This window comes from Ranitomeya imitator, chromosome 1, assembly GCF_032444005.1.
Source record: "Ranitomeya imitator isolate aRanImi1 chromosome 1, aRanImi1.pri, whole genome shotgun sequence".
Classification (NCBI taxonomy): domain Eukaryota; kingdom Metazoa; phylum Chordata; class Amphibia; order Anura; family Dendrobatidae; genus Ranitomeya; species Ranitomeya imitator.
This window is the reverse complement of record NC_091282.1, coordinates 247,928,564-247,954,124: the sequence shown is the minus strand read 5'-3', so window position 1 is coordinate 247,954,124 and position 25,561 is coordinate 247,928,564. Positions and strand designations below refer to the sequence as shown.

General features: G+C 46.6%; 1 protein-coding gene and 1 long non-coding RNA gene across 4 annotated transcripts in view; one reads left to right on the top strand and one right to left on the bottom strand.

The window, feature by feature from the left end:
- LOC138657712 (uncharacterized) overlaps positions 1-16,017 on the bottom strand; it is an 83,736-nt gene extending 67,719 nt beyond the window's left edge. Inside the window, exon 1 of the long non-coding RNA XR_011317151.1 lies at positions 15,900-16,017. This is a non-coding gene — a long non-coding RNA (uncharacterized lncRNA). The remainder of the gene's footprint in view (positions 1-15,899) is intronic.
- Positions 16,018-16,207: 190 nt separating this feature from the next.
- Positions 16,208-25,561, top strand: part of ATP2A2 (ATPase sarcoplasmic/endoplasmic reticulum Ca2+ transporting 2) — a 41,526-nt gene continuing 32,172 nt past the window's right edge. For 2 of the 3 annotated variants that reach the window (XR_011318586.1, XM_069755263.1), the window contains exons 1-3: positions 16,208-16,703; positions 19,630-19,647; positions 19,728-19,810. Coding sequence is in view for 2 of the 3 variants with exons in the window: in XM_069755263.1 (XP_069611364.1) it covers positions 16,586-16,703; positions 19,630-19,647; positions 19,728-19,810 (219 nt within the window). In the remaining variant the exon portion in view is untranslated. The remainder of the gene's footprint in view (positions 16,704-19,629; positions 19,648-19,727; positions 19,811-25,561) is intronic. The other variant, XM_069755275.1, reaches the window with a different exon arrangement.

The window sequence follows — 25,561 nt, the reverse complement described above, 5'->3', positions numbered from 1 at the left end:
GCTGTATCTCTGGAGATGCAGATATACCCTCCATGTCTTTAGTCAGATGTGGAGATTTGTATTTTCTGTGGTGGATATTTTCTAGTGTTTTAATACTGACCGCATAGTACTCTGTCCTATTCTTTCTTTTTAGCTAGAAAGGCCTCCTGTGCTAAATCCTGATTTCATTCTGCATATGTCATTTCCCTTTTCCTCTCACAGTCAATATTTGTGGGGGGCTGTCTATCCTTTGGGGATTTTCTCTGACGCAAGATAGTTTTCCCGTTTCTATCTTTAGGGGTATTTAGTCCTCAGGCTGTGTCGAGGTGTCTAGGGAGAGTTAGGTACATCCCACGGCTGCTTCTAGTTGCGGTGCTAAGTTCAGGGTCTGCGGTCAGTACAGGTACCACCTTCTCCAAAGTATGTCTCATGCTGCTCCTAGGCCACCAGATCATAACAGTAAGCTCTGGCAGTCTGACGTCCCAGCCAGGCTTGGAGACTGCGCCCGTGCTGGCAGTGCAGCCACCCACCTTGGTAATCCCTGCCCCGCACTGTGTTATGCATTATGCACAGTGCGGGGCTAGGATTCCTGGGCATGCGCACTGCGTGTGTCAGACTGTCACCCAGGTCCCCGCCTTACAGCCTCTGTCTATTCAGCTGATCGTCCCGGCGATTGCTATGAGGAGGAGGCACGATCAGCTGAATAGACAGAGGTTACTGCGCTTGCCCCACAAAGATTTACACAGCGCAGGCGCCGGATTTGAAGAGAAAACAGTGCGGAGGGGGCGGCGCCGAAAGCCCCTGAAGATGTGAGTGACGGCAGAGTACCGTTCAAGCTGGGGATTGAGGACCCGCCTCCGTGGACAAAGATAGGTATTTTTGCAAAGTTTCAAAGCGCTTTATTTTAGTAATACCTGAACACAAAACTAAAAGAGCCACCTTGTTAGAATGCATCATTACTGCTGCACAAGGTGGCTCTTTTAGTTTATAACGGCTGGAGGGGGGTGACAGTGGCCCTTTAAAAATATGCAAAGATTCTCCATCTCCAGTACCTAAATTCATGGTTCATGGATGTTAGTGGTTTTAGTCAAGCACATACATCCTATAATAAATAGAGCAAAGTACCCAAAAAGTTCTAAAAATATGAATCCTTTATTTATACAGAATAAAAAGCAGTTAAAAATGTATCACACAGTGAGGAAAAGGAGCAATATACAATCATATAACCAAATATTGCAACACTGGTGGTGTATGGAAAAATTAGAAACCACAATCAATAATTCTTTAACCCATTAGTGACCGGGCCAATTTTTTTTAAACTGACCAGTGTCAATTTATGCGGCAACAACTCTGGAAAGCTTCAACAAATTCCATTGATGTTGAGAATGTTTTTTAGTGACACATTGTACTTTATGATAATGGTAAAGTTAAGTTGATATGTTTTCCATTTATATATATAAATATCATACCACACAAAAACATTAATAAATAACATTTCCCTCATGTATGCTTTACATCCGCACCATTTGTAAAATGCTGTTTTATTTTGTTAGCATTTTAGGAGGTTTAAAAAATGTAGCAGTAGTTTTTCATTTTTTTAAGGAAATTTACAAAACTCATTTTTTATAATAATAATAATAATAATAATAATAATCTTTATTTATATAGCGCCAACATATTCCGCAGCGCTTTACAGTTTAACAGTTTCAAACACAAAAGTCATAAGTAACAACGTTAACAATACATTAATTAGAGCAAAATAAGACGACCCTGCTCGTGAGAGCTTACAATCTACAATGAGGTGGGGGAGATACAAAGTACAGGTGTGTATTTACAATGATGTATTTACAATCATGGTCCAGCCATCCTCAGGGGTTGGGGAATAGATGGGGATAGTGAATGGGCTACACACACACACACACAAACATAACATAACTTTGATTAGTGAACGTGATAGGCCGCTCTGAACAAATGTGTTTTGAGCGAGCTCCTAAAACTATGCAAATTATGGATGGTCCTAATATCTTGGGGTAGAGCATTCCAGAGGATTGGCGCAGCACGGGAGAAGTCTTGGAGTCGGGAGTGTGAGGTACGGATTAGAGTAGAGGTTAGCCGAAAGTCATTTGCAGAGTGCAGTGGTCTGTTAGGCTGATAGACAGAAATGAGGGAGGAGATGTAAGGGGGAGCCACACTGTGGAGAGCTTTGTGGGTGAGAACAAGTACTTTGAATTGTATCCTGTAATGAATGGGCAGCCAGTGTAACGACTGGCGAAGAGCGGACGCGTCCGAGTAACGATTAGCCAGATGGACGACCCTGGCTGCTGCATTAAGGATGGACTGGAGAGGGGAAAGTCGAGTGAGGGGGAGGCCAATTAATAGAGCGTTACAGTAGTCCAGGCGGGAGTGGATCAGGGCGACCGTGAGGGTTTTAGCTGTCTCCATGGTGAGAAAAGGGCTCCAAGAGTTTTTTATAGAGACCTGATCAGTTTTGAAGTGACTTTGAGGGTCCTATATATTGGAAACCACCAAAAATTATACCATTTTAAAAACTGAAACCCCTTAACGTATTAAAAATTGCTTTCTAGTATGTCGTTAACAGATGCTTTTCAGGAATTAATGCAAAGTGATATGACAGGAATGAAAAACCATCCACGTCTCAATAATGAACCAGGATAACCACCTCTATTGCCCAAAAAATCCTTAACCACTTTACCCAGTCAGTGCCCAGTCTATGAAACTTTATACAGGACTACCAGCATACCCCGGCAAACTTGATCCATCTTTTGAACGCCTGAAAACATCCCATTCTATTCTCCATCAAAGTCGTGACACCGACCTGCAGACCCATTTTGCCTGCTAAGAGGAAGTAACCAGTTCACCAATCCGAAACCCCCCATTAAAAAACGTTAATGCGAAAGCGTCCAAGAACAGTAGCACCAAATAATACAAAATAACCCAATTTTTAACAAGACAGTATCCTGTCCAACAAATTGAAGGAAGCCAGTCTATTATGACTATACGTCCCTCTACAAAAAGATTTCTCAATGCTTGTCCAACCAAAATTTCTTTGTTACATCCTCCAACCACAGTAACAAACAAAAGTACTAAGGCTGCCAGACCCTGGGTCAATACCAATGCTGATCTACCCCTAGCAAAATCATGACCAACTAAAGCCAATGTAAAAAAACAACCCATCCATCATATATGAGGAACCAACTCCTGCCCTCACACCTAAAACTTCTCACATTTCTCTGTACCGACACCAAGTAACTCTGATCGCCAATTGTTTTTTTCAATTCAAAACTACCTTTACCAGACTCTATAACCAACCAGGACATTTTGCTCCCACATAGTTCATCCACAGAACCAGACTCAGAAACCTGATGAACTGCAAACAGAACAACCCTCAGCTACCTTATTGGACACCCCCAGCCATGTCTAGCTATGATGCACACATTCCATTACAAACACTGCAAAACCAGATGTTACAAATAAGCTGCTACCAGGAGAGATTTTTTTGCCCTAAGAAAATAAATTACATGAACTACAAAAAAGTTATTACCTTGAAGACAAACCATCCTATTTTTGACTTCCGAACCCCAAAGTTCAAACACCACTAAAATTGCAAAAATTATCCAACAAACACCAGTCCTCACCAAAATCATATTGCACCAAGATACAAGTCATCACCAAAGGCCTTGGAAAATGCCCCAAAACCAACTGATCCCACAGCATCGGTACACACAGTTGCAAGCCACCGTTAGGCACAACCTTCTCGATCCGAAACAAATGAATCTCTGTTAAATTTTCAGAAAGAATCCCAAACTGCCACATCGGTCCTAACCTCCTGCTTGGTTTACATAAAGTGCACCGGAGATTTTATTCCTGCCATGGCACCTGACAAACCATGAAAGACAATACGACCCATAGGCATAATACAACATGCAAAATTGAGCTTACCCGATAATGACTGCACCCACTCAAGCGAACCTTCTTAGTCTGATTAAGTGCAGCCACTGCCCACTTCAACTCCGTTAACTTTTTATCTGGAAGCCTACTTTCCATTGCAACGGAATCGATCTCAATAACCAGAAAAAAACACATAACCATAGCTTGGCCTTCAGTCTTATCTGGAGACAAAGGAATCCCAAATGCTGAGGTGCCTTTCTTCAAAATAAGAAACCAGCTTGAACAGACCACCCAACCTTAAGGGCTTACACAGAAAACATCAGCCCAGTAATGAATTATATAGAGAATGCCAGAAATGTCCCGCACCCACTCAACAAATAAACTGAAGGCCTTGAAATATAAAAAAGAGATTGAACAACCCATTGGTAAACCACTATCAACATAAAAATCATCCTCCAACATGCAACACAACAAGTGAAAAAATGTCACGGTGGGCTGGAAGCAAACAGCTGCTTCGATGTCTGACTGCCATTAAAGCTCTACACTCATTTGAGTTAATTAAATACATCACTTTATCAAATGACACATGTGATACCGAGGACATTTTCAGAACAATGTTGTCCTTAACCAACGCACCAGCTGGATAATACAAATGATGAATAAACCTAAACTTATTAGGTTCACGTTTTGGAACCATGTCCAATGAAGACGGTCTCAAAATCGGCCAGGGAGCATCTGAAAATGATATACCAAAAAAAACACTTGAACCAAAATAACCACATATTCAACCATATTATATTCAAATGAAAATAATTTTATTAGAGACACCAGTCCAATTTTACATAAAAACATGATTAAAAAACATATAACAATCTAAAAACAAGGAGAGCAGAACACCACCCGTAATCCAATTTAATAAATAATTCAATATATAGTACTATGTACATCCAGCTTAGTCATAATCAATAGGGAAACATATAGTTCATGTTCACAATCTCATTGTATCAAAATGTAATCAATAAAGTGCTGTAAGTACGTATCCAATCCCAGTAGTACCAATATTAAATAAGGTGCATATATAGTAGGGTACATATAACCCCGAGGTATATCATAAAGTGCACAGTGTGCGCATTACATACAATGATATCTAACGAGAAAGTTGCGGAAGCATGATGTAAACATGCATATACTGACCAGGATTCATTTCCCACGTGGTGCTGCTGCTACCCCTCACTCCAACGTGCGTTTCACACGTTGCTTCGTCAGGGAGTCAGTGTCCATCACTCCCTGACGAAGCAACCGTTCCATGCTAGGGGCTTCCTGACCAACAATAGGCGCCCACACAACTGCCAATCCTGCACACAGCGGGGTATTCAACCTTCAACAGACAATTGCAAATTACCAGTCCCTAACTGTTCTTCTATCAAACCTTGCAACGCACCCAATAATTGACCCCACAAATCCAAAGTCCCAGCATTGGGATACTACTTATCCGTAACCGTTATCCGCCTAATAATCATAGCTCCACTGCAATTTAGAATAAAAATTTCCCCCTGCGCCCTGGACCTCGAACTACACAGTTCTCTTTGCAGCACGCCCGGAAGACTCTCCAGTAAGGGAAGCCCTGAAAGTCCCCGACTGGGCCCACTGCCACCTGGAATGCTGTGCACTCACCATGGTTCGTCCCCTGCTCTTGACCCCCCCACCAGCTGCTGGAGGGCCCCTCTTCTTCTCCATCAGTCTGGGTTCAACCCCCTGACTGGCACATTACCAGGGGCCACCCCAGGTCAGTTCTGGATCCCAGAAGGCTGCAGTCCAGAAGTAGGTCGCACCTTGGCCCCCGCCTTCTTCCGGAAGGCAGTGGCGTTGGTGTGGATTCCTCCTTGGGACCGAAAAAGCAGGATATACGCTTCTCTCCCCCTTTCCCAGAGGGTTCCCAAGGTGGCTCCTGGATCGCCACTGAGCTCCTTAACCACCCTCCGGTAAATAGCACTCTAACGGCAATGACCGCCGAGCACGTATTGGGGGGATGGAGGACGCAGGTACCGCTCCTGGAGGGGCTGTGCAGCCACACACCGATGCTCCAGCACAAACTGAGGGCCATGAACTGCTGATGGCATGGTTCCTGTCTGCTGTTGCTCAATGGCAATTGCTGGATCCAAGAGGAAGTACCTGCTCACCCCCCATGTTACATTGTCCTCTATAACCCGGCCCCCTTCCAACCACCTAACCAATCAAATCCCTGGCACGTCCACCACCAATGTATTTAATCCTGACCCTGACCCTTTAATAACTCCTTTAACCTTTTCACTCATACCCTCTGTCTTGTCATGTTGCCTCTCTGCCCTACTAGGGCTCCCTGGCTTTTCTTTATAGACTAAAAGAATGTGCATAAAGGTGCTGTGCTGCTGATTTAATATGTACCTTTATTGTAGAATTCCACAGTTTGGTTATTCTTTAATCACCATTTGAAGTTTTGGTGCAATAAGCTGTTGGTGCATCGGGGCTGGCCTGTGGGGTGGGACTGTGGGTAGGGTCTTCATCTCTGCCATTGCCCCTCAGCTGCCTCTGGTGTAAGGATCTTCATACTGTTTAAAATTCCGCACCAGCGCTGTCTTACCTCCGCAGATAGATCTTGTTGCAGGTTTCAGTATAATGGCGCTGGTGTCGGCATATGCACATATTAACCTTCCGAAAGGCTTCAGGAAAATGGCGCCGGTGGCAGAGCATGCACAGATTGAGATCTCAGCTTGTCATTGTTTGCCTCTGTTCCAAGTAACTCTACAGGATGTCAGCTTAGGACACCATGACCCCAGCAGGAAGAACACAGATCTGCTCCATAGACCAGCGCTGAACCATCAGAGACCTCTTGAAGAATCCAGGTTGGGACAATCAGGTCACCTGGCCACATACCTCACCTCTCTGGGATATCTTCCTAAGATTGTCGTTACCTCCTCTCTGTAGGTGCCCGCCAAAAGTGGGGTGCCACTGGTTGGGGAAGTCGGCCCTGGAAGCGGCTCTACTCCTGGCGAGTCAATGGAAGGGTGAGACTCTGTAATTTGCACCATTTGGGTATTTTGCTGGGTCTGTTCTATCTGCCTGCTTTGTGGTTCAATAAAATATTGCCACACTGTTTTACCTCTCACCCTGTGTTGTCTTAGTAGTATTATTCCCACGGTAAAAGGATAGCAGGCGTTCAGTGCGATGATCCCTGGTCCATGCGATCTCAAGTCAGCGGACTACAGCAACCGCTAACCCCCATATCGTCACACCCTCCATACACAACAGATGGCTGTTGACCAAAAGATGGTTTGGCTAATCATTCGGCCAACAGCTTTATCTCCAGACACACCCTATACACTTCTGGCAGCGACTTATCTCTGGGGGAACAAAAAGGATAGGAAGTCCGAAATAGGACATGCCGGATCGTTCTTCCCCCTCATATCTGTTAAGGGAGATTTGGGACACCGACACCCTCATATACAGTGGAGAAAAAAAGTATTTGATAGTAATTGCCGATTTTGCAAGTTTCCCACCTACAAAGATTAGAGAGCTCCGTAATTTTTTATCATAGGTACACTTCAACTGTGAGACAGAATCTTAAAAATTAAAACAAAATCCAGAAAATCACATTGTATGATTTTTACATAACAAAAACTGCATTTTATTGCATGAAATAAGTATTTGATCTCCTACCAACCAGCAAAAATTCTGTATCCCACAGACCTGTTAGTTTTTCTTTAAGAAGCTCTCCTACTCTGCACTCATTACCTGTATTAATTGCACCTATTTAAATTGCTACCTGTATAAAAGACACCTGTCCACACACTCAATCATACTCCAAAATCTACACCATGGCCAAGACCAAAGAGCTGTCTAAGGACACGAGGCACAAAATTGTAGACCTGCACAAGGATGGGATGGGGTACAGGACAATAGGCAAGCAGCTTAGTGAGAAGGCAACAACTGTTAGCACAATTATTAGAAAATGGAAGAAACACAAGATGATTGTCAATCTCCAACGGTCTGGAGCTCCATGCAAGATCTCGCTTCGTGGGGTAAGGATGATTCTGAGAAAGGTCTGAAATCAGCCCAGACCTACAAGGGAGGACCTGGTCAATGGCCTGATGAGAGCTGGAACCATAGTCTCAAACATTACAGTTAGTAACACACTACGCCGTCCTGGATTAAAATCCTGCAGGTGTCCCTACTCAATAAAGCACATGTCCAGGCCCATTTAAAGTTCACCAATGACCATCTGGATAATTCAGAGGAGGCATGGGAGAAGGTAATGTGGTCAGATAAGACCAAAATAGAACTGTTTAGTATCAACTCCACATGCCGTATTTAGAGGAAGAAAAAAGATGGGTAAAACCCCTAGAACACTGTTCCAACTGTGAAGCATGGTGGGGGAAACATCATACTTTGGGGGTGCTTTGATGCAAAGGGGATAGGATCACTGCATGTATTAAAGGAAGGATGGATGAGGTCATGTATCGCAATATTTTGGCCAACAACCTCCTTCCCTCAGTATAAGAGCATTGAAGATGAGTCATGACTGGATCTTTCAGCATGACAATGACCTGAAACACACAGCCAGGACAACTAAGGAGTGTCTCTGTAAGAAGCATTTCAAGATCCTGGAGGGGCCTAGCCAGTCTCCAGACCTGAACCCAATAGAAAATCTTTGGAAGGAGCTGATACTCAATGTTGTCCAGGGACAGCCCTGAAACCTGAAAGTTCTGGAGAAGATCTGTATGGAGGAGTGGGCCAAAATCCCTGCTGCAATGTGTGCAATCTTGGTCCAGAACTAGAGGACACGTCTGACCTCTGTAATTGCAAACAAAGGTTTCTCTACCAAATATTAAATTCTGTTTTTCTATTGTACCAAATACTTATTTCATGTAATAAAATGAAAATTATGTAAAAATCCTACAATGTGATTTTCTGCTTTTTGTTTTAATGACCTTGTAGGGGGCATACAGAGTAGAATTTCAGTATTTTCAGATAACACTAAACTTTGCAGGGTAATTAATACAGAGGAGGACAATTTTATACAGGAGGATTTATGTAAACTAGGAGCTTGGGCTGATAAATGGCAAATGAGCTTTAATAGGGATAAATGTAAGGTCATGCACTTGGGCAGAAGAAATAAGATGTATAACTATGTGCTTAATTATAAAACACTGGGCAAAACGGTCACTGAAAAAGACCTGGGTGTATGGGTGGACGACAAACTCACATTTAGTGGCCAGTGTCAGGCAGCTGCTACAAAGGCAAATAAAATAATGGGATGCATTAAAAGAGACATAGATGCTCATGAGGAGAACATAATTTTACCTCTATACAAGTCACTACACCGTATTCCAAATTATTATGCAAATTGGATTTAAGTGTCATAAAGATTTAATTGTTTTGTTTTTTAAATAAACTGATGGATGGTATTGTGTCTCAGGGCTCAATGGATCACTGAAATCAATCTTAAACACATGTGATAATTAGTTTTCCAGGTGATTCTAATTAAAGGAAAACTACTTAAGAATGATGTTCCACATTATTAAGCAGGCCACAGTTTTCAAGTAACATGGGAAAGAAAAAGGTTATAGCTGCTGCTGAAAAGCATCAAATAGTGCAATGCCTTGGTCAAGGGATGAAAACATTAGATATTTCCAGAAAACGTAAGCGTGATCATAATACTGTGAAGAGATTTGTGGCTGAATCTGAGCACAGACGTGTTTGTGCTGATAAAGGCATAATGAGGAAGGTTTCTGCCAGACAAGTTCATCGGATTAAGAGAGCAGCTGCTAAAAAAAGCCATTACAAACCATCAAACAGATATTTGAAGCTGCTGGTGCCTCTGGAGTCACTCAACCCTCAGGGTATGTGCACACGTCAGGATTGCATCAGGATTTTGTCAGGATTTTTCATCAGTATTTGTAGCCAAAACCAGGAGTGGGTGATAAATGCAGAAGTGGTGCATATGTTTCTATTATACTTTTCCTCTAATTGTTCCACTCCTGGTTTTGGCTACAAATACTGATGAAAAATCCTGACAAAATCCTGACGAAATCCTGATGCAATCCTGACGTGTGCACATACCCTCAAGGTGTAGGATCCTTCAAAGGCTTGCTGTGGTGCATTCAAACAAGCTACATTTGACTTCAAATTAGCCCTCACCTCCGCTAAACAGACCTATTTCACTAACCTTGTATCTTCACTATCCTACAACCCAAAACAACCATTCAGCACATTTACCTCCCTCCTCCATCCACCACTGCCACCTCCAACTCCCCTCATCTCTTCCGAGGTCTTTGCCACCTACTTCAAAAATAAGATCGACCAAACAAGGCAAACCCTAACTGTTCCACGACCCCAACCACTCCATATACCAGACCTCTGTCCTTCCCTAATAACCTCCCTCTCCAACATCACTGAAGGAGAGCTTACTCGCCTCTTTTCCAAATCGCACCTCACCACCTGTGCCCTTGACCCCATCCCCTCCCACCTGCTCCCCAACCTAACATGCTCATTCCAGCCCTAACCCATCTCTTCAACCCATCGCTATCTTCTGGTACCTTCCCCTCTGCCTTCAAACATGCCATCATCACACCCATCCTCAAAAAAACTAACCTTGACCCAACTGCTATGCCCAGCTACCGCCCCATATCACTGCCCCCGTTTGCTTCAAAACTCCTTGAGCAGCATGTCCATGCTCAAATTTCCTCCCACCTCTCATCTAACTCTCTCCTTGACAACCTCCAATCTGGTTTCTCGCCCCCAACACTCCACCGAAACTGCCCTGACAAAAATTACTATTGACTTACAGCCAAAGCTAACAGACAGTTCTCCATCCTCCTCCTTCTTGACCTGTCCTCTGCTTTCGACACAGTCGATCACTGCCTACTGCTACAGATTCTTTCTTCCCTTGGCATCAAAGACCTTGCCCTGTCCTGGATTGTCTCATACCTTTCCGACCGCACATTTAGCGTTTCCCACTCCCACACCACCTCCTCATCCCGCCCTCTCTCTGTTGGGAGTCCTCAGGGCTCTGTCCTAGGGCCCCTACTTTTTTCCATCTATACCCTTGGCCTAGGACAACTCATAAAGTCTCACGGCTTCCAGTACCTCTCTCTCGCTCTCTCCCGCACCTGAAATCCGTTGCCTCGGGGTAACTCTCAACTCTGCCCTGTCCTTCAAACCGCAAGTCCAAACTCTTGCCACCTCCTGTCGCCTCCAACACAAAAATGTAGCCAGAATCCGTTCCTTCCTCAGCCCACAATCTACCAAAACTCTTGTGCATGCCATCATCTCCCGCCTCGACTACTGCAACACCCTCCTCTGTGGCCTCCCCGCTAACTCTCTTGCACCACTCCAGTCTCTCCTCAACTCTGCTGCCTGGCTAATCAACCTCTCTTCTCGCTACTCCCCTGCTTCTCCCCTCTGCAAATCCCTCCACTGGCTCCCAATTCCCTAACAAATCCAGTTCAAACTACTAACACTGATCTACAAAGCCATCCACAACCTGTCCCCTCCCTAAATCTCTGAACTAATCTCCCAATATCTTCCCTCACGTAATCTCCGATCCTCACAAGACCACCTACTCTCCTCCACACTTATTCGTTCCTCACACAACCGCCTCCAAGATTTTTCCCCAATAGCCCCCATCCTCTGGAATTCCATGCCTCATCACGTCCGACTATCCACCACCCTCGGATCCTTCAGACGGAACCTGAAAACCCATCTCTTCAAGAAAGCACACAGCCTGCAATAACCATTCTGCCGCCTCTCCATCGCCAGAGCCGCCGCCTCTCCATCGCCAGAGCCGCCGCCTCGCCCCTACCTTGTGCCTCTTCCCCACTATCCCATAGATTGTAAGTCCGCAAGGACAGGGTCCTCTCCCCTCTGTACCAGTCTGTCACTGTAAACTTGTAGACTGTAAACGATATCTATAACTCTGTATGTAAACCCTTTCTCATGTACATCACCATGGAATTAATGGTGCTATATAAATAAATAATAATAATAAACCTACCATTCGGCCACCCCTAAACAGCATTCACAAGCAGAAATGGTTGCAGTGGGCCCAGACATACATGGAGACTAATTTTCAGTCTTGTTTACTGATGAATGTCGAGCAACCCTGGATGGTCCAGATGGATGAAGTAGTGGATGGTTGGTGGATGGCCACTATGTCCCAACAAGGCTGTGACGCCAGCAAGGAGGTGGAGGAGTCATGTTTTGGGCCGGAATCATGGGAAGACAGCTGGTAGGGCCCTTTATGGTTCCTGAAGGTGTGAAAATGACCTCTGCAAAGTATATAGAGTTTCTGATTGACAACTTTCTTCCATGGTATAAAAAGCAGAAACGTGCCTTCAGGAGCAAAATCATCTTCATGCATGACTGTAACAACCCTGCTGGCATCACTGCAAGGCCTCCCATCCCCCACCTGCATTACACTCAAACTCACTTACTTCTCTGGGCCTTGTGGTGACTTCTCTCTGCTGCCAGCTCCATGCTGTGTGCCTCATGTCTGCTCTGTGCATGCTCTGGCTGTGTGCATAGGGGGGCGGCGCCAGCAACTCCTGTTTCTTATAGAGGCTGTGTGCACCTTGCTAAGGTGTCCCTCGCCAATCGCCATGAGGCTTCCTGTATTTAAGACATCCCCACCCATTGGTGGGGGCCTGTGCAACTTACTCCTTCAGTCAATTCTTAGCTGCTGAAGTGCCAGGCTATGTCTCTATGACTCTTGTGTTCCGCCACCCAGGGGGGCGTTGTACCCTGGTCCGTGTCCTGTGTAGCCACCCAGTGGGGCTTAGTACCCTGCGCTATATCCTTGTGTAGCCACCCAGCGGGGTTTCGTACCCTGGCTTATGTCCGCCACCCAGAGGGGCGTCGCACCCTGGCTTGTGTCCATGTCTCTGTGCCTTGTCTCGTTCCTGACTCTGTCTTAGTCTAGTCCTGTTCCTGTGTTCGTTTATATCCGTCTAGATTTCCTTTCCCTGCTGTGTGTTCTCTGTGTCTTGCTCTGCACTCTGTGGCTTAGCTCTAGCTCTGCTCTCAGTGACTTTGCTCTGCACTCTGACCTTGCTCTGCACTCTGGCTTCGCTCTGACCTTGCTCTGCACTCTGTGGCTTCGCTCTGCGGCTCCGCTCCTTGTGGTTCTACCTGGCTCCGCTCTTTGCGGTTCTACTTCTCCTGCTCTTGGCTCCGCCTCCTGCGTTTCTGCACTTGGCTCCGCCTCCTGCGTTTCTGCACTTGGCTCCAGCTCTTTGCTCCGCCTCCTGCGTTTCTGCACTAGGCTCCGCCTCCAGCTCTTTGCTCCGCCTCCTGCATTTCTGCACTTGGCTCCGCCTACGGCATCTCTGTTATTGGCTCTAGCTCCTGTGCTTTCGCTCTGCATCCGCTCTTGCGATCTTCCTCTACCTTTTCTTAAGTCCTCCTGTTTGAACAGGTTCTTACCTGTTTTACATACCTGTCTGCAGACCAGTCCCTACCGGTTCTTCCAGTGTACCAGCCTTGTCCGCCTGTCCTGCCAGCCTACCAGAGAGCCAGCCGTGCCCGCCAGTGTCTCTGTTGTACCCGTCTGTCTGCCTGTGTCCCAGCCGTGCTCGCCTGTCTGCCAAAGTGCCTGCCGTGCCCGCTTGCCTGTCTATGTTCCGTTCCCCGGAGGGATCAGCAGCCACAGCCAGACACCACCCTGGAGTGGTACCTGGTAGCTTCCTATTGCACAAGTCTGACCTCACCATCAGAGGCTCCAGCGAACACCTAGGAAGCTACTTAGTTACGCCCCTTCCAGGGAAGTTTGGTCTGTGGTCCAGTGGGGTCACACCCCCGCACGCCCGCACCAACCAGTCTGGGCGCGAGCGTGACAGTGACAATGCACCATCTCATGCTGCAAAGAATACCTCTGAGTCATTGGCTGCTGTGGGCATAAAAGTAGATAAACTCATGGTGTGGCCACCATCTTCCCCTGACCTCAACCCTATAGAGAACCTTTGGAGTATCATCCAGCACAAGATCTCTGAGGGTGGGAGGCAGTTCACATCAAAACAGCGGCTCTGGAAGGCTATTCTGACTTCATGCAAAGAAATACAAGCAGAAACTCTCCAAAAACCCACAAGTTCAATGGATGCAAGAATCGTGAAGGTGATATCAAAGAAGGGTCCTATGTTAACATGTAACTTGGCCTGTTAGGAGGTTTTGGAGTTAAATAGCTTTCTTGTTCAGTGAATGTGACCTCCTAATGCTGCAAATTCCACAAATAAGTATTCTCAGTTCTTTAAAACATATCAAATGTATAGAAATTCTACTGTGCCTAATAATGTGGAACAGTGCATTTTGAGTTTTTATCCAGTTTGGAGATTATACTGTTATCATTGGGAGGTTTCTTCAATAAAATTCGATGTATAATCTTACGGGTGATGACTTTTATTAGACTGACTGTCATTTGCACCGACCATTTAGGAAAATCCGAGAAAAATGTCATTTGCATAATAATTTGGAACATGGGGTAGTGCGACCACACTTATAACAATCTTTATTTTTATATAGCGCTAACATATTCCGCAGCGCTTTACAGGTTGCACACATTATCGTTGCTGTCCCCGTTGGGGCTCACAATCTAAATTCCCTATCAGTATGTCTTTGGAATGTGGGAGGAAACCGGAGTACCCGGAGGAAACCCACGCAAACACGGAGAGAACATACAAACTCTTTGCAGATGTTGTCCTTAGTGGGGCTTGAACCCAGGACTCCAGCGCTGCTGTGCTAACCACTGCGCCACCGTGCTGTTACACGTAGAATACTGTGCACAGTTCTGGTCTCCGGTGTATAAGAAAGACATAGCTGAACTGGAGCGGGTGCAGAGAAGATGTGGCACAACGTGGGCAGCGGATGCAGTTTTTCAACGCATCCGCTGCCCATTCTATGTCCTGGGAGGAGGGGGCGGAGTTCTGGCCGCGCATGCGTGGTAGGAAATGGCGGACGCGACGTACGAAAAAAACGTTCCCTTGAACGTTTTTTCGTGCCGACGGTCCGCCAAAACACGACGGATCCAGTGCACGACGGACGCAACATATGGCCATCCGTCGCTAATACAAATCTATGGGAAAAAAAACCCATCCTGCGGGCACATTTGCAGGATCCGTTTTTTTCCCAAAATGACGGATTGAGACGGACGTCACACGACGCACGTGTGAAAGAAGCCTAAAGCTACTTTCACCCTAGCGTCGGATTCAGCCCGTCGCAGTGCGTCGGGCCGAGATTCCGACGCTAGCGTTTGATGCGCCGCACAACGGGTGCAGCGGATGCATTTCTCCGGCGCATCCGCTGCCCCATTGTGAGGTGCGGGGAAGTGGGGGCGGAGTTCCGGCCGGGCATGCGCAGTCGGAAAAAGCGGTCCGTCGGCAGCAAAAAAACGTTACATTTAACGTTTTTTGCTCCCGGCGGTCCGTCACACGACGGTTGCGACGTGTGTCAATACGTCGCAATGCGTCGGTAATGTAACTCTATGGGGCAAAAACGCATCCTGCAAACAACTTTGAGGATGTGTTTTTTCCCCTAAACGACGCATTGCGATGTATTAAAAAAAACGCCAGTGTGAAGTAACCTAAGGCTAGGTTCACACTAGCGTTGCGCCGCCCTGCGTCGGCGACGCACGTAAAAATGCACGCAAACGCGCGCAAAAACGCGCGCGTTTTGCGACGCGTGCGTCGTTTTTGACGAAAATCGGACGCACAGAAAATGCTACAATGTAGCGTTTTCTTGCGTCCGGAAACGACGCACGTGGCGAAAAACGCCACCAAAACAACGCACGCGTCCCCTATGTTAAACATAGGGGCGCGTCGCCGCTGCGTCGCCGCTGCGTCGCCGGCGCAACAGCGACGCACATTGGCGGAACGCCAATGTGAACGTAGCCTAAGCAGCCAGAGGTGACAACCCTGGAATCAGGGGCTCTGTCTCTACACTAGGAAGCTCTCAGACTCTGTGGCGGCAGATTCCCTGTCACTCACCCTCTGGTCCGCACAGTAGGGGCTCTGCACGGCGGTATTATTGCTCCGCAGGTCCTTATGGGACATTATCGGGGCGCCGGATCCTGGAGCGGGCACCATAGTACCCAGTGACCGTGCACACATGACGGTGGGCAGACACTGGAGGATGGTGACGAGCGCTCAGCGCTGGATGACGCGGCTCCCAGGCCCCGCCCCCACAACCTCGGCCGAGTGCAGGTCGCGCTCCCCCACCGGGACACTTCGTGCTACGTCATCATGATCCGGGATCCTGCTGAATGCTAAGGGCGTGGCTTGATGACGCGGGCCTCGACCAATCAGAGTCGTCCACATGCAGCGTTCGTGAGCCCGGAGCAGCCTCGGAATAAAATGCTATAGCGGCTGTTCGGCAGAGCCACTAGTAGCGGCGGCAGCACGGAGCGCTCAGGCCCAGCACACCGAAGGGAGACACCATAAAGGGAGGCCGCAGCTCCGGGACAAACACTAAGGGAACCGCCGCTGCTCCCCGGCTCGTCCTGGTCCGGTAACCCCCGACATCAGCGCGGCACCGGTCGCCCTGTGAGAAGCAGTCGTAACATCAAAAGGCAGCTGGGAACGACCGGGAGTGACCCGAGCCCAGACTCCGTGCCCGAGGCGGGGGGCTCGTATGTGAACACCGCCGGCCCAGAGAACAAGACAACGGGAGAACCATGGAGAACGCACACACCAAGACGGTGGAGGAGGTGCTGGCGCACTGCAACGTGAACGAGAGCACGGGGCTGGGCCTGGAGCAGGTCAAGAAGCAGAAGGAGCGGTGGGGGCCCAACGGTACGTGCCCGGGGCTCCAGGAGGCGCCATCATGTGGGCACTTCATCATGTGGGCACTTCCTGTCCGGGCCTAGCCCTGCCGGCATCACACGGAACATGGCTGCAGCCTCGTGCCTGCTCCCGGCCGGTCCCTCCGCCTCCCGGACACCTGCCGGTGTGTGCCCAGATGTGTGCCCGGGCGGCACCGCAGGGCGAGAGAGGCGGCTGGTGCGGGCGACATGGTTGTGGTGTATTAGATCTCTATCATTATTGGCGCAGTGTATAACAGTATTACTGATTATTGGCCCTGGGATTGCGGTATAGATGGTGGTTACATTATTTCTGGTTATTGGCCCTATGGTTGTGGTATAGGTGGTGGTTACGTTATTTCTGGTTATTTGCCCTATGGTTGTGGTATAGGTGGTGGTTACGTTATTTCTGATTATTGGCCCTATGGTTGCGGTATAGGTGGTGGTTACGTTATTTCTGGTTATTTGCCCTATGGTTGTGGTATAGGTGGTGGTTACGTTATTTCTGGTTATTGGCCTTAGGATTGTGGTATAGGTTGTGGTTACGTTATTTCTGGTTATTGGCCTTGGGATTGTGGTATAGGTGGTGGTTACGTTATTTCTGATTATTGGCCCTATGGTTGTGGTATAGGTTGTGGTTACGTTATTTCTGATTGGCCCTGAGATTGCGGTATAGGTGGTGGTTACGTTATTTCTGATTGGCCCTGGGATTGCGGTATAGGTGGTGGTTACGTTAATTCTGATTGGCCCTGGGATTGCGGTATAGGTGGTGGTTACGTTAATTCTGATTGGCCCTGTGATTGCGGTATAGGTGGTGGTTCGTTATTTCTGGTTATTGGCCCTGGGATTGCGGTATAGGTGGTGATTACGTTATTTCTGGTTATTGGCCCTATGGTTGTGGTATAGGTGGTGGTTACGTTATTTCTGATTATTGGCCCTATGGTTGCGGTATAGGTGGTGGTTACGTTATTTCTGGTTATTGGCCTTGGGATTGTGGTATAGGTTGTGGTTACGTTATTTCTGGTTATTGGCCTTGGGATTGTGGTATAGGTGGTGGTGGTTACGTTAATTCTGATTGGCCCTGGGATTGCGGTATCTTGTGTGCTGGTTACATTACATATACCCTGATCTAGACTTCAGTTGTGAGTTCTCGTATATCCAGTGTATATTGTCCTCTTCTTTTAGGGACCATCCATCTAAAAGACCGTTTTGGATTTTGCTGTAGGTTCCATTTATTTTTTTGCTCTGAATTTCTGTACGTTTGATGGCAGAGCCTTAGTGACTATTTTAACCATTGATATTTAAGGTAACAATAGATATGGGGGGGGGGGGGTGGCGCGCTAAAGCTGACTGCAGACACAGTGCCCCCCTTATTCATATAGTCTAAGTGAATTAGCTGCTGCCAGGCAACTCTAATCCTGAGAACAAAAGGATCAGGCATGTTGAAATCCAGCATGCCTGATCACCTTCCCACAGACATCTGCCATTGTTCAAATGTCAGAACTTTCCCATCACCTTAGATGGTTGGCTGAACTTGATGGCTCTAGGTTAAGGCTAGTAGCCATCAGTAGAATCCAAGCCTAAATGTGGCTGCCAAAGGAGTTGTAGCATGATACAGGAAGTATTGCCAGGCTATCCATATGGTCACTGCTCCTGGGGTGGGTATAGTACCAACTATGGAATAAGGCCTGGGATTATGTATCACCTGCAAGTAGCCTCTCTCACTCTCTTCTGCAAATACATGGAACCGGATAGAAAAATGCACCGTGCTGCCATTTTGGATCTGATGTGCATGGTGATGTGAATGGCCCCATAAGAAGGGACAGCCGGATAGGTGGAAACAAGTCTAAGGCTATGTGCACACGTTGCGGATTGCGGTGCAGAATTTTCCACACAAAATCCGCATCTCCTGGCAGAAAACGCAGGTGTGGATTTTCTGCGTTTTTTTACCCCTGCGGATTTCTATAATGAAAGGGGTCAGAAGCGCTGCAGTTTCGCACAAAAGTAGCATTCTACTTCTTTTGATCCGCAGCGGATTTCATGCGGATTTTTCCACACCAATAACACAGCTTTTTTTTTCCTCCAATTGATTTATATTGTACCGTAAATCACTGTGGAATTGCGTTTCTGAGCGGAAAAATCCGCTGCGGATCCGCACTAATTCCGCATCGTGTGCACACAGCCTAAGTATTGGATTGAGTCCATTCAGTGTAATAATGAAGATACCAGGCTATGTATGAGAACTTTGGCTGCTTGCAGCCCTCTGAGTTAGGCCTCTTTTCCACTTGCGAGAAAAACGGACGAGTGCAATCCGATAAAAAATTGGATTGCACTCGGACCAATGTTATTCAATAGGTGACATTCCATTTGCGAATTTTTTTTTTTTTTTAACTCAGCTGAAATCGGACTGAGAAAAAAATCGCAGCATGCTGCGAGTCTCGGACAAGACTCGCCAATGCAACTCAATGGGTGCGAGAGAAAAAAATGCATGGAATACGGACCATCCGTATTCCATCCGTTTACGGATACCTTACCATTCTGTGGCATAGAACACTGTAAATAGTCCTGTAAATGACTGTGTAAAAATAGTTGCAGAGAAAAAAGACAGATTGCATATGGATGTAAAACGGATGGTGCGATTTAAAAAATTGCATTGAACTCGCATGACAAACGCATACTTTTCATCCCTTTTTTTCGGTCCAGATTATGGACCGTTTTTTTTTTTTTTTTTCTCTCAAGTGGAAAAGAGGCCTAAGGTGAATAATGTCTTGGATGGTCGGACTATCTCCAGAGCAAGTGTTGTCTGTCTTGTATTATTTACTAAACTGTCCTGTTTTAGATAAACATTGGATACTAATGATTTCCTTTTCTTCACTCCTGCTCCTCCACATGTGCTCCCGGATCATCGGCCTCATCAGAATTACCTGCAGAAGAAGGTACGTGCCGCCTATACTGAATGGTGAGATCCCCCTACATTGTTCCAGTCCATGTGACAAGTGTTTTTCTCTTTCCTTAGGGAAAACACTATGGGAATTGGTGCTTGAGCAGTTTGAAGACTTACTAGTTAGAATCTTGTTACTTGCTGCCTGTATATCTTTTGTAAGTATTTGGAGAAGTTAAACATGCTTGTTTTTTTTTTTGTTTTTTTTTGTTTTTTTTTAAGAGTCTTGTATCTGCAGATTGAGTAAGCGAATATATATTCATATTCAGAGAGACTGGTGGCCATGGGGGATTTTTTGGTGCCTTCTGTCTGTAATCCTGTTAAATATTACTACCTGGCCTCTTTCCATCCTGAAATGCCTATAGTGCCCCAAGACTATATAGTTGGTACCGGGAATGAATGACGGCTAGTTGCAGTTCGCTCTCCTTTCCGGCATGTAGTAAGCGCTTTTTTTTTGTTCTCTAATGGCTACAAGTGAAAAGACAATCGGTGAATAATATTTCTCAATGATTTTTTGCAAAATTTAGCATCTTACCTTTTTTAAAGGTTTTTCCAGACATAGGATATTGATGACTTCTCTCACTGGGACCGGTGAACATTGTTAGTTCAGTGGGACTTCAACAACTGAGAATTGTCATCATCTATTTAAGCGGCTACTCCGCATTGATTATTATTATTATTACACCATTTAGTTCATGGTGCTGTACACGAGAAGGGTCTACGTACACATTACAGATATCACTTACAGTAAGCAAACTAACAATTACAGACTGATAGAGGGGCGACTCTGCCCTTGCGGGCTTACATTCTACAGGATGGTGGGGATGGAGACAGTAGGTTGAGGGTTGCAGGCGCTCAGGTGTTGTTGAGGCGGTAGCTCCGATAGTGGTGAGGAGGCAACAGGGTCAACGCAGGCTGTAGGCTTTCCTGAAGAGGTGGATTTTCAGGTTCCGTCTGAAGGATCCGAATGTGGTTGATAGTCAGACGTGTTGGGGCACAGAGTTTCAGAGGATGGGGGATATTCGGGAGAAGTCTTGGAGGCGGTTGGGTGAGGAGCAAATAAGTGTGGAGGAGAGAAGGTGGTCTTGGGAGGACCGGATTTTAAGTGAGGGAAGATAGCGGGAGATTAGTTCAGAGATATATGGAGGAGACAGGTTATTGATGGCTTTGTAGGTCAGTATTTAGTAATTTGAACTGGATACGCTGAGGGAATGGGAGCCAGTGAAGAGATTTGCAGAGGGGGGGGGAGTAGCGAGGAGAGAGATGAATTAGGCAGCAGAGTTAATGATGGACTGGAGAGGTGCAAGGGTGTTAGCAGGGAGGCCACAGAAACGGGTGTTGCAGTAGTCAAGACGGGAGATGATGAGGGCATACAGAAGCATTTTAGTAGATTGACGGTTGAGGAAAGGACGAATTCTATTTTTGAGCTGGAGGCGACAGGAGGTGGCAAGAGCATGGATGTGTGCTTTGAAAGACAGGGCAGAGTCAAGGGTTACTCCGAGGCAGCGGACTTCCGGTACGGGGGAAAGCGTGATGTCGTTAATTGCGATAGATAGGTCAGGTAAGGAAGATCTATGAGATGGAGAAAAGATGATGAGTTCAGATTTGTCCACATTGAGTTTGAGGAAATGAGAGGAGAAGGAGGATATGGCTGATAGACGCTCCGGGATTCTGGACTGCAGGGAGGTGACGTCTGGGCCAGAAAGGTAGATCTGAGTGTCATCAGCATAAAGGTGGTGCTGGAATCCATGAGACTTTGAGTTGTCCCAGGCCAAGTGTATAGATTGAGAAGAGTAGGGGTTCTAGGACAGAGCCTTGGGGGACTCCAACAGAGAGAGGGTGGGATGAGGAGGTAGTGTGGGAGACGCTGAATGTGCGTTTGGAAAGGTATGAGATCAGGATAGGACGAGGTCTTTGATGACAAAGGAAGAGAGGATCTGTAGTAGGAGGCAGTGGTCAACTGTGTTGAAAGCAGAGGACAGGTCTAGGAGGAGTACAGTCATGGCCAAAAGTTTTGAGAATGACACCAAAATTATATTTTCACATGATCTGCTGCCCTCTGGTTTTTATTAGTGTTTGTCTGATGTTTATATCACATACAGAAATATATTTGCAATCATATTATGAGTACCAATAGGTTATATTGACAGTTAGAATGAGTTAATGCAGCAAGTCAATATTTGCAGTGTTGACCCTTCTTCTTCAAGACCTCTGCAATTCTCCCTGGCATGCTCTCAATCAACTTCTGGACCAAATCGTGACTGATAGCAGTCCATTCTTGCATAATCAATGCTTGCATTTTGCCAGAATTTGTTGGTTTTTGTTTGTCCACCCGTCTCTTGATGATTGACCACAAGTTCTCAATGGGATTAAGATCTGGGGAGTTTCCAGGCCATGGACCCAAAATCTCTGTTTTGTTCCATGAGCCATTTAGTTATCACCTTTGCTTTATGGCAAGGTGCTCCATCATGCTGGAAAAGGCATTGTTGGGCGCCAAACTGCACTTGGACAATTGGGAGAAGTTGCTCTTGGAGGACATTCTGGTACCATTCTTTATTCATGGCTGTGTTTTTAGGCAAGACTGTGAGTGAGCCGATTCCCTTGGCTGAGAAGCAACCCCACACATGAATGGTTTCAGGATGCTTTACACTTGGCATGAGACAAGACTGGTGGTAGCGCTCACCTCTTCTTCTCCGAACAAGCTGTTTTCCAGATGTCCCAAACAATCGAAAAGGGGATTCATCAGAGAAAATGACTTTGCCCCAGTCCTCAGCAGTCCACTCACTGTACCTTTTGCAGAATATCAGTCGGTCCCTGATGTTTTTTCTGGAGAGAAGTGGCTTCTTTGCTGCCCTCCTTGAAACCAGGCCTTGCTCAGAGTCTCCGCCTCACAGTGCGTGCAGAAGCACTCACACCAGCCTGCTGCCATTCCTGAGCAAGCTCGGCACTGCTGGTAGTCCGATCCCGCAGCTGAAACAGTTTTAAGATACGGTTCTGGCGCTTGCTGGTCTTTCTTGGGCGCCCTGGAGCCTTTTTGACAACAATGGAAGCTCTCTCCTTGAAGTTCTTGATGATGCGATAGATTGTTGACTGAGGTGCAATCTTTGTAGCTGCGATACTCTTCCCTGTTAAGGTACCTTCACACATAACGATATTGTTAACGATATCGTGGCTTTTTGTGACGTAGCAACGATATCGTTAATGAAATCGCTATGGGTGACAGGCAGCAGCGATCAGGCCCCTGCTGTGCTGTCGTTGGTCGCTGAATAAAGTCCAGAACTTTATTTCGTCGCTGGACTCCTGCTGACATCGCTGGATCGGCGTGTGTGACACCGATCCAGCGATGTCTTCACTGGTAACCAGGGTAAACATCGGGTAACTAAGCGCAGGGCCGCGCTTAGTAACCCGATGTTTACCCTGGTTACCATCCTAAAAGTAAAAAAAACAAACACTACATACTTACCTACAGCCGTCTGTCCTCCAGCGCTGTGTTCTGCTGTCCTCCTGCTCTGGCTGTGAGCGTCGGTCAGCCGGAAAGCAGAGCGGTGACGTCTGGAGGACAGACAGCTGTAGGTAAGTATGTACTGTTTTTTTTTTTTTTTTTTTTTACTTTTAGGATGGTAACCAGGGTAAACATCGGGTTACTAAGCGCGGCCCTGCGCTTAGTTACCCGATGTTTACCCTGGTTACCGGCATCGTTCGTCGCTGGAGAGCTGTCTGTGTGACAGCTCTCCAGCGACCAAACAGCGACGCTGCAGCGATCCGGATCGTTGTCGGTATCGCTGCAGCGTCGCTTAATGTGAAGGGGCCTTTAGGCCATTTTTGTGCAGTGCAATGATGGCTGCACGTGTTTCTTTAGAGATAACCATGGTTAACTGAAGAGAAACAATGATACCAAGCACCAGCCTCCTTTTAAAGTGTCCAGTGATGTCATTCTTACTTAATCATGAATGATCGCCAGCCCTGTCCTCATCAACACCACACCTGTGTTAATGGATCAATCACTAAAATGATGTTAGCTGCTCCTTTTAAGGCAGGACTGCAATGATGTTGAAATGTGTTTTGGGGGTTAAAGTTCATTTTCTGGGCAAATATTGACTTTGCAAGTACAGTAATTGCTGTTAAGCTGATCACTCTGACATTCAGGAGTATATGCAAATTGCCATTAGAAAAAATGAAGCAGTAGACTTTGGAAAAATTAATATTTGTCTCATTCTCAATTTTTGTCCATGACTGTACAGAGTATTGTCCGTTAGCTTTGGCTGTGAGTAGGTCATTAGTGATTTTGGTCAGGGCTGTCTCAGCTAAGTGATGGTGGTGGAAACCAGATTGTAGATGGTCAAAGAGCAAGTTAGATGAAAGGTGGGAGGAAAGTTCAGCGTGGACGTGCTGCTCCAGGAGTTTGGAAGTGAATGGAAGCAGCGATATTGGGTGATAGTTGGACATAGCTGTTGGGTCGAGGGTTGGCTTTTTAAGGATAGGCGTGATTGTGGCATGTTTGAAAGCAGAAGGGAAGGTGCCAGAAGTTAGTGATAGGTTGAAGAGGTGGGTTAGGGATGGGAGATAAGTGTGGTGGTGAGGTTGGGGAGGAGATGGGATGGGGTCGAGCACACAGGTGGTGAGTTGCGATTTGTAGAGGAGACATTTAAGCCCCCCTTCAGTGATGTTGGATAGGGAGGTTATGGGGTTTGGGAATTGGTGTGGTGTACAAAGGGGTTGTGGTGGTTGAACAACGAAGACTTGTCTTTGTCTGGTCAATCTTATTTATTTATTTTTTTTTACTCAAATGTTTTTTATTATAAGAGTACAATAAAACATTTCACATTAAGGTATACCGTATATACTCGAGTATAAGCCGACCCGAGTATAAGCCGCCCCCCCCTAATTTTGCCACAAAAAACTGGGAAAACTTATTGACTCGAGTATAAGCCTAGGGTGGAAATGCAGCATTTACCAGTGAATTTCAATAATAAAAATAGATCATTATTTCCCCATAGCTGTACCATATAGTGCTCTGCACTGTTCATTATTGCCCTATAGCTGTGACCCATATAGTGCTTTGCGCCGTTCATTATTGCCCTATAGCTCTGCGCCGTTCATTATTGCCCTATAGCTGTGCCCCATATAGTGCTCTTGCATCGTTCATTATTGCCCTATAGCTGTGCCCCATATAGTGCTCTTGCACCGTTCATTATTGCCCTATAGCTCTGCCCCATATAGTGCTCTGCGCCGTTCATTATTGCCCTATAGCTCTGCCCCATATATGCTCTGCACCGTTCATTATTGCCCTATAGCTCTGCCCCATATATGCTCTGCACCGTTCATTATTGCCCTATAGCTCTGCCCCATATATGCTCTGCACCGTTCATTATTGCCCTATAGCTCTGCCCCATATAGTGCTCTGCGCCGTTCATTATTGCCCTATAGCTCTGCCCCATATATGCTCTGCACCGTTCATTATTGCCCTATAGCTCTGCCCCATATATGCTCTGCACCGTTCATTATTGCCCTGTAGCTCTGCCCCATATAGTGCTCTTGCACCGTTCATATTGCCCCATAGAAAGCTCTGCACCATATAGTGCTCTTGCACCGTTCATATTGCCCCATAGAAAGCTCTGCCATTGTCGCTGCTGCAGTAAAAAAAAAAAAAACACACTCACCTCTCTTGCTTGCAGCTCCCGGCGTCTCGTTCCGGCGTCCGGTCCCGGCGTCTCTCTGCTCTGACTGATCAGGCAGAGGGCGCCGCGCACACTATATGCGTCATCGCGCCCTCTGACCTGAACAGTCAGAGCGCAGAGACGCCGGGAAGATGGAGCGGCGCCCGGCGGCTGGAACGTGGACAGGTGAATATGCGTTACTTACCTGGTCCTGGCGTCCGGCTCCTTCTCCCGGACAGCTGTCTTCGGTGC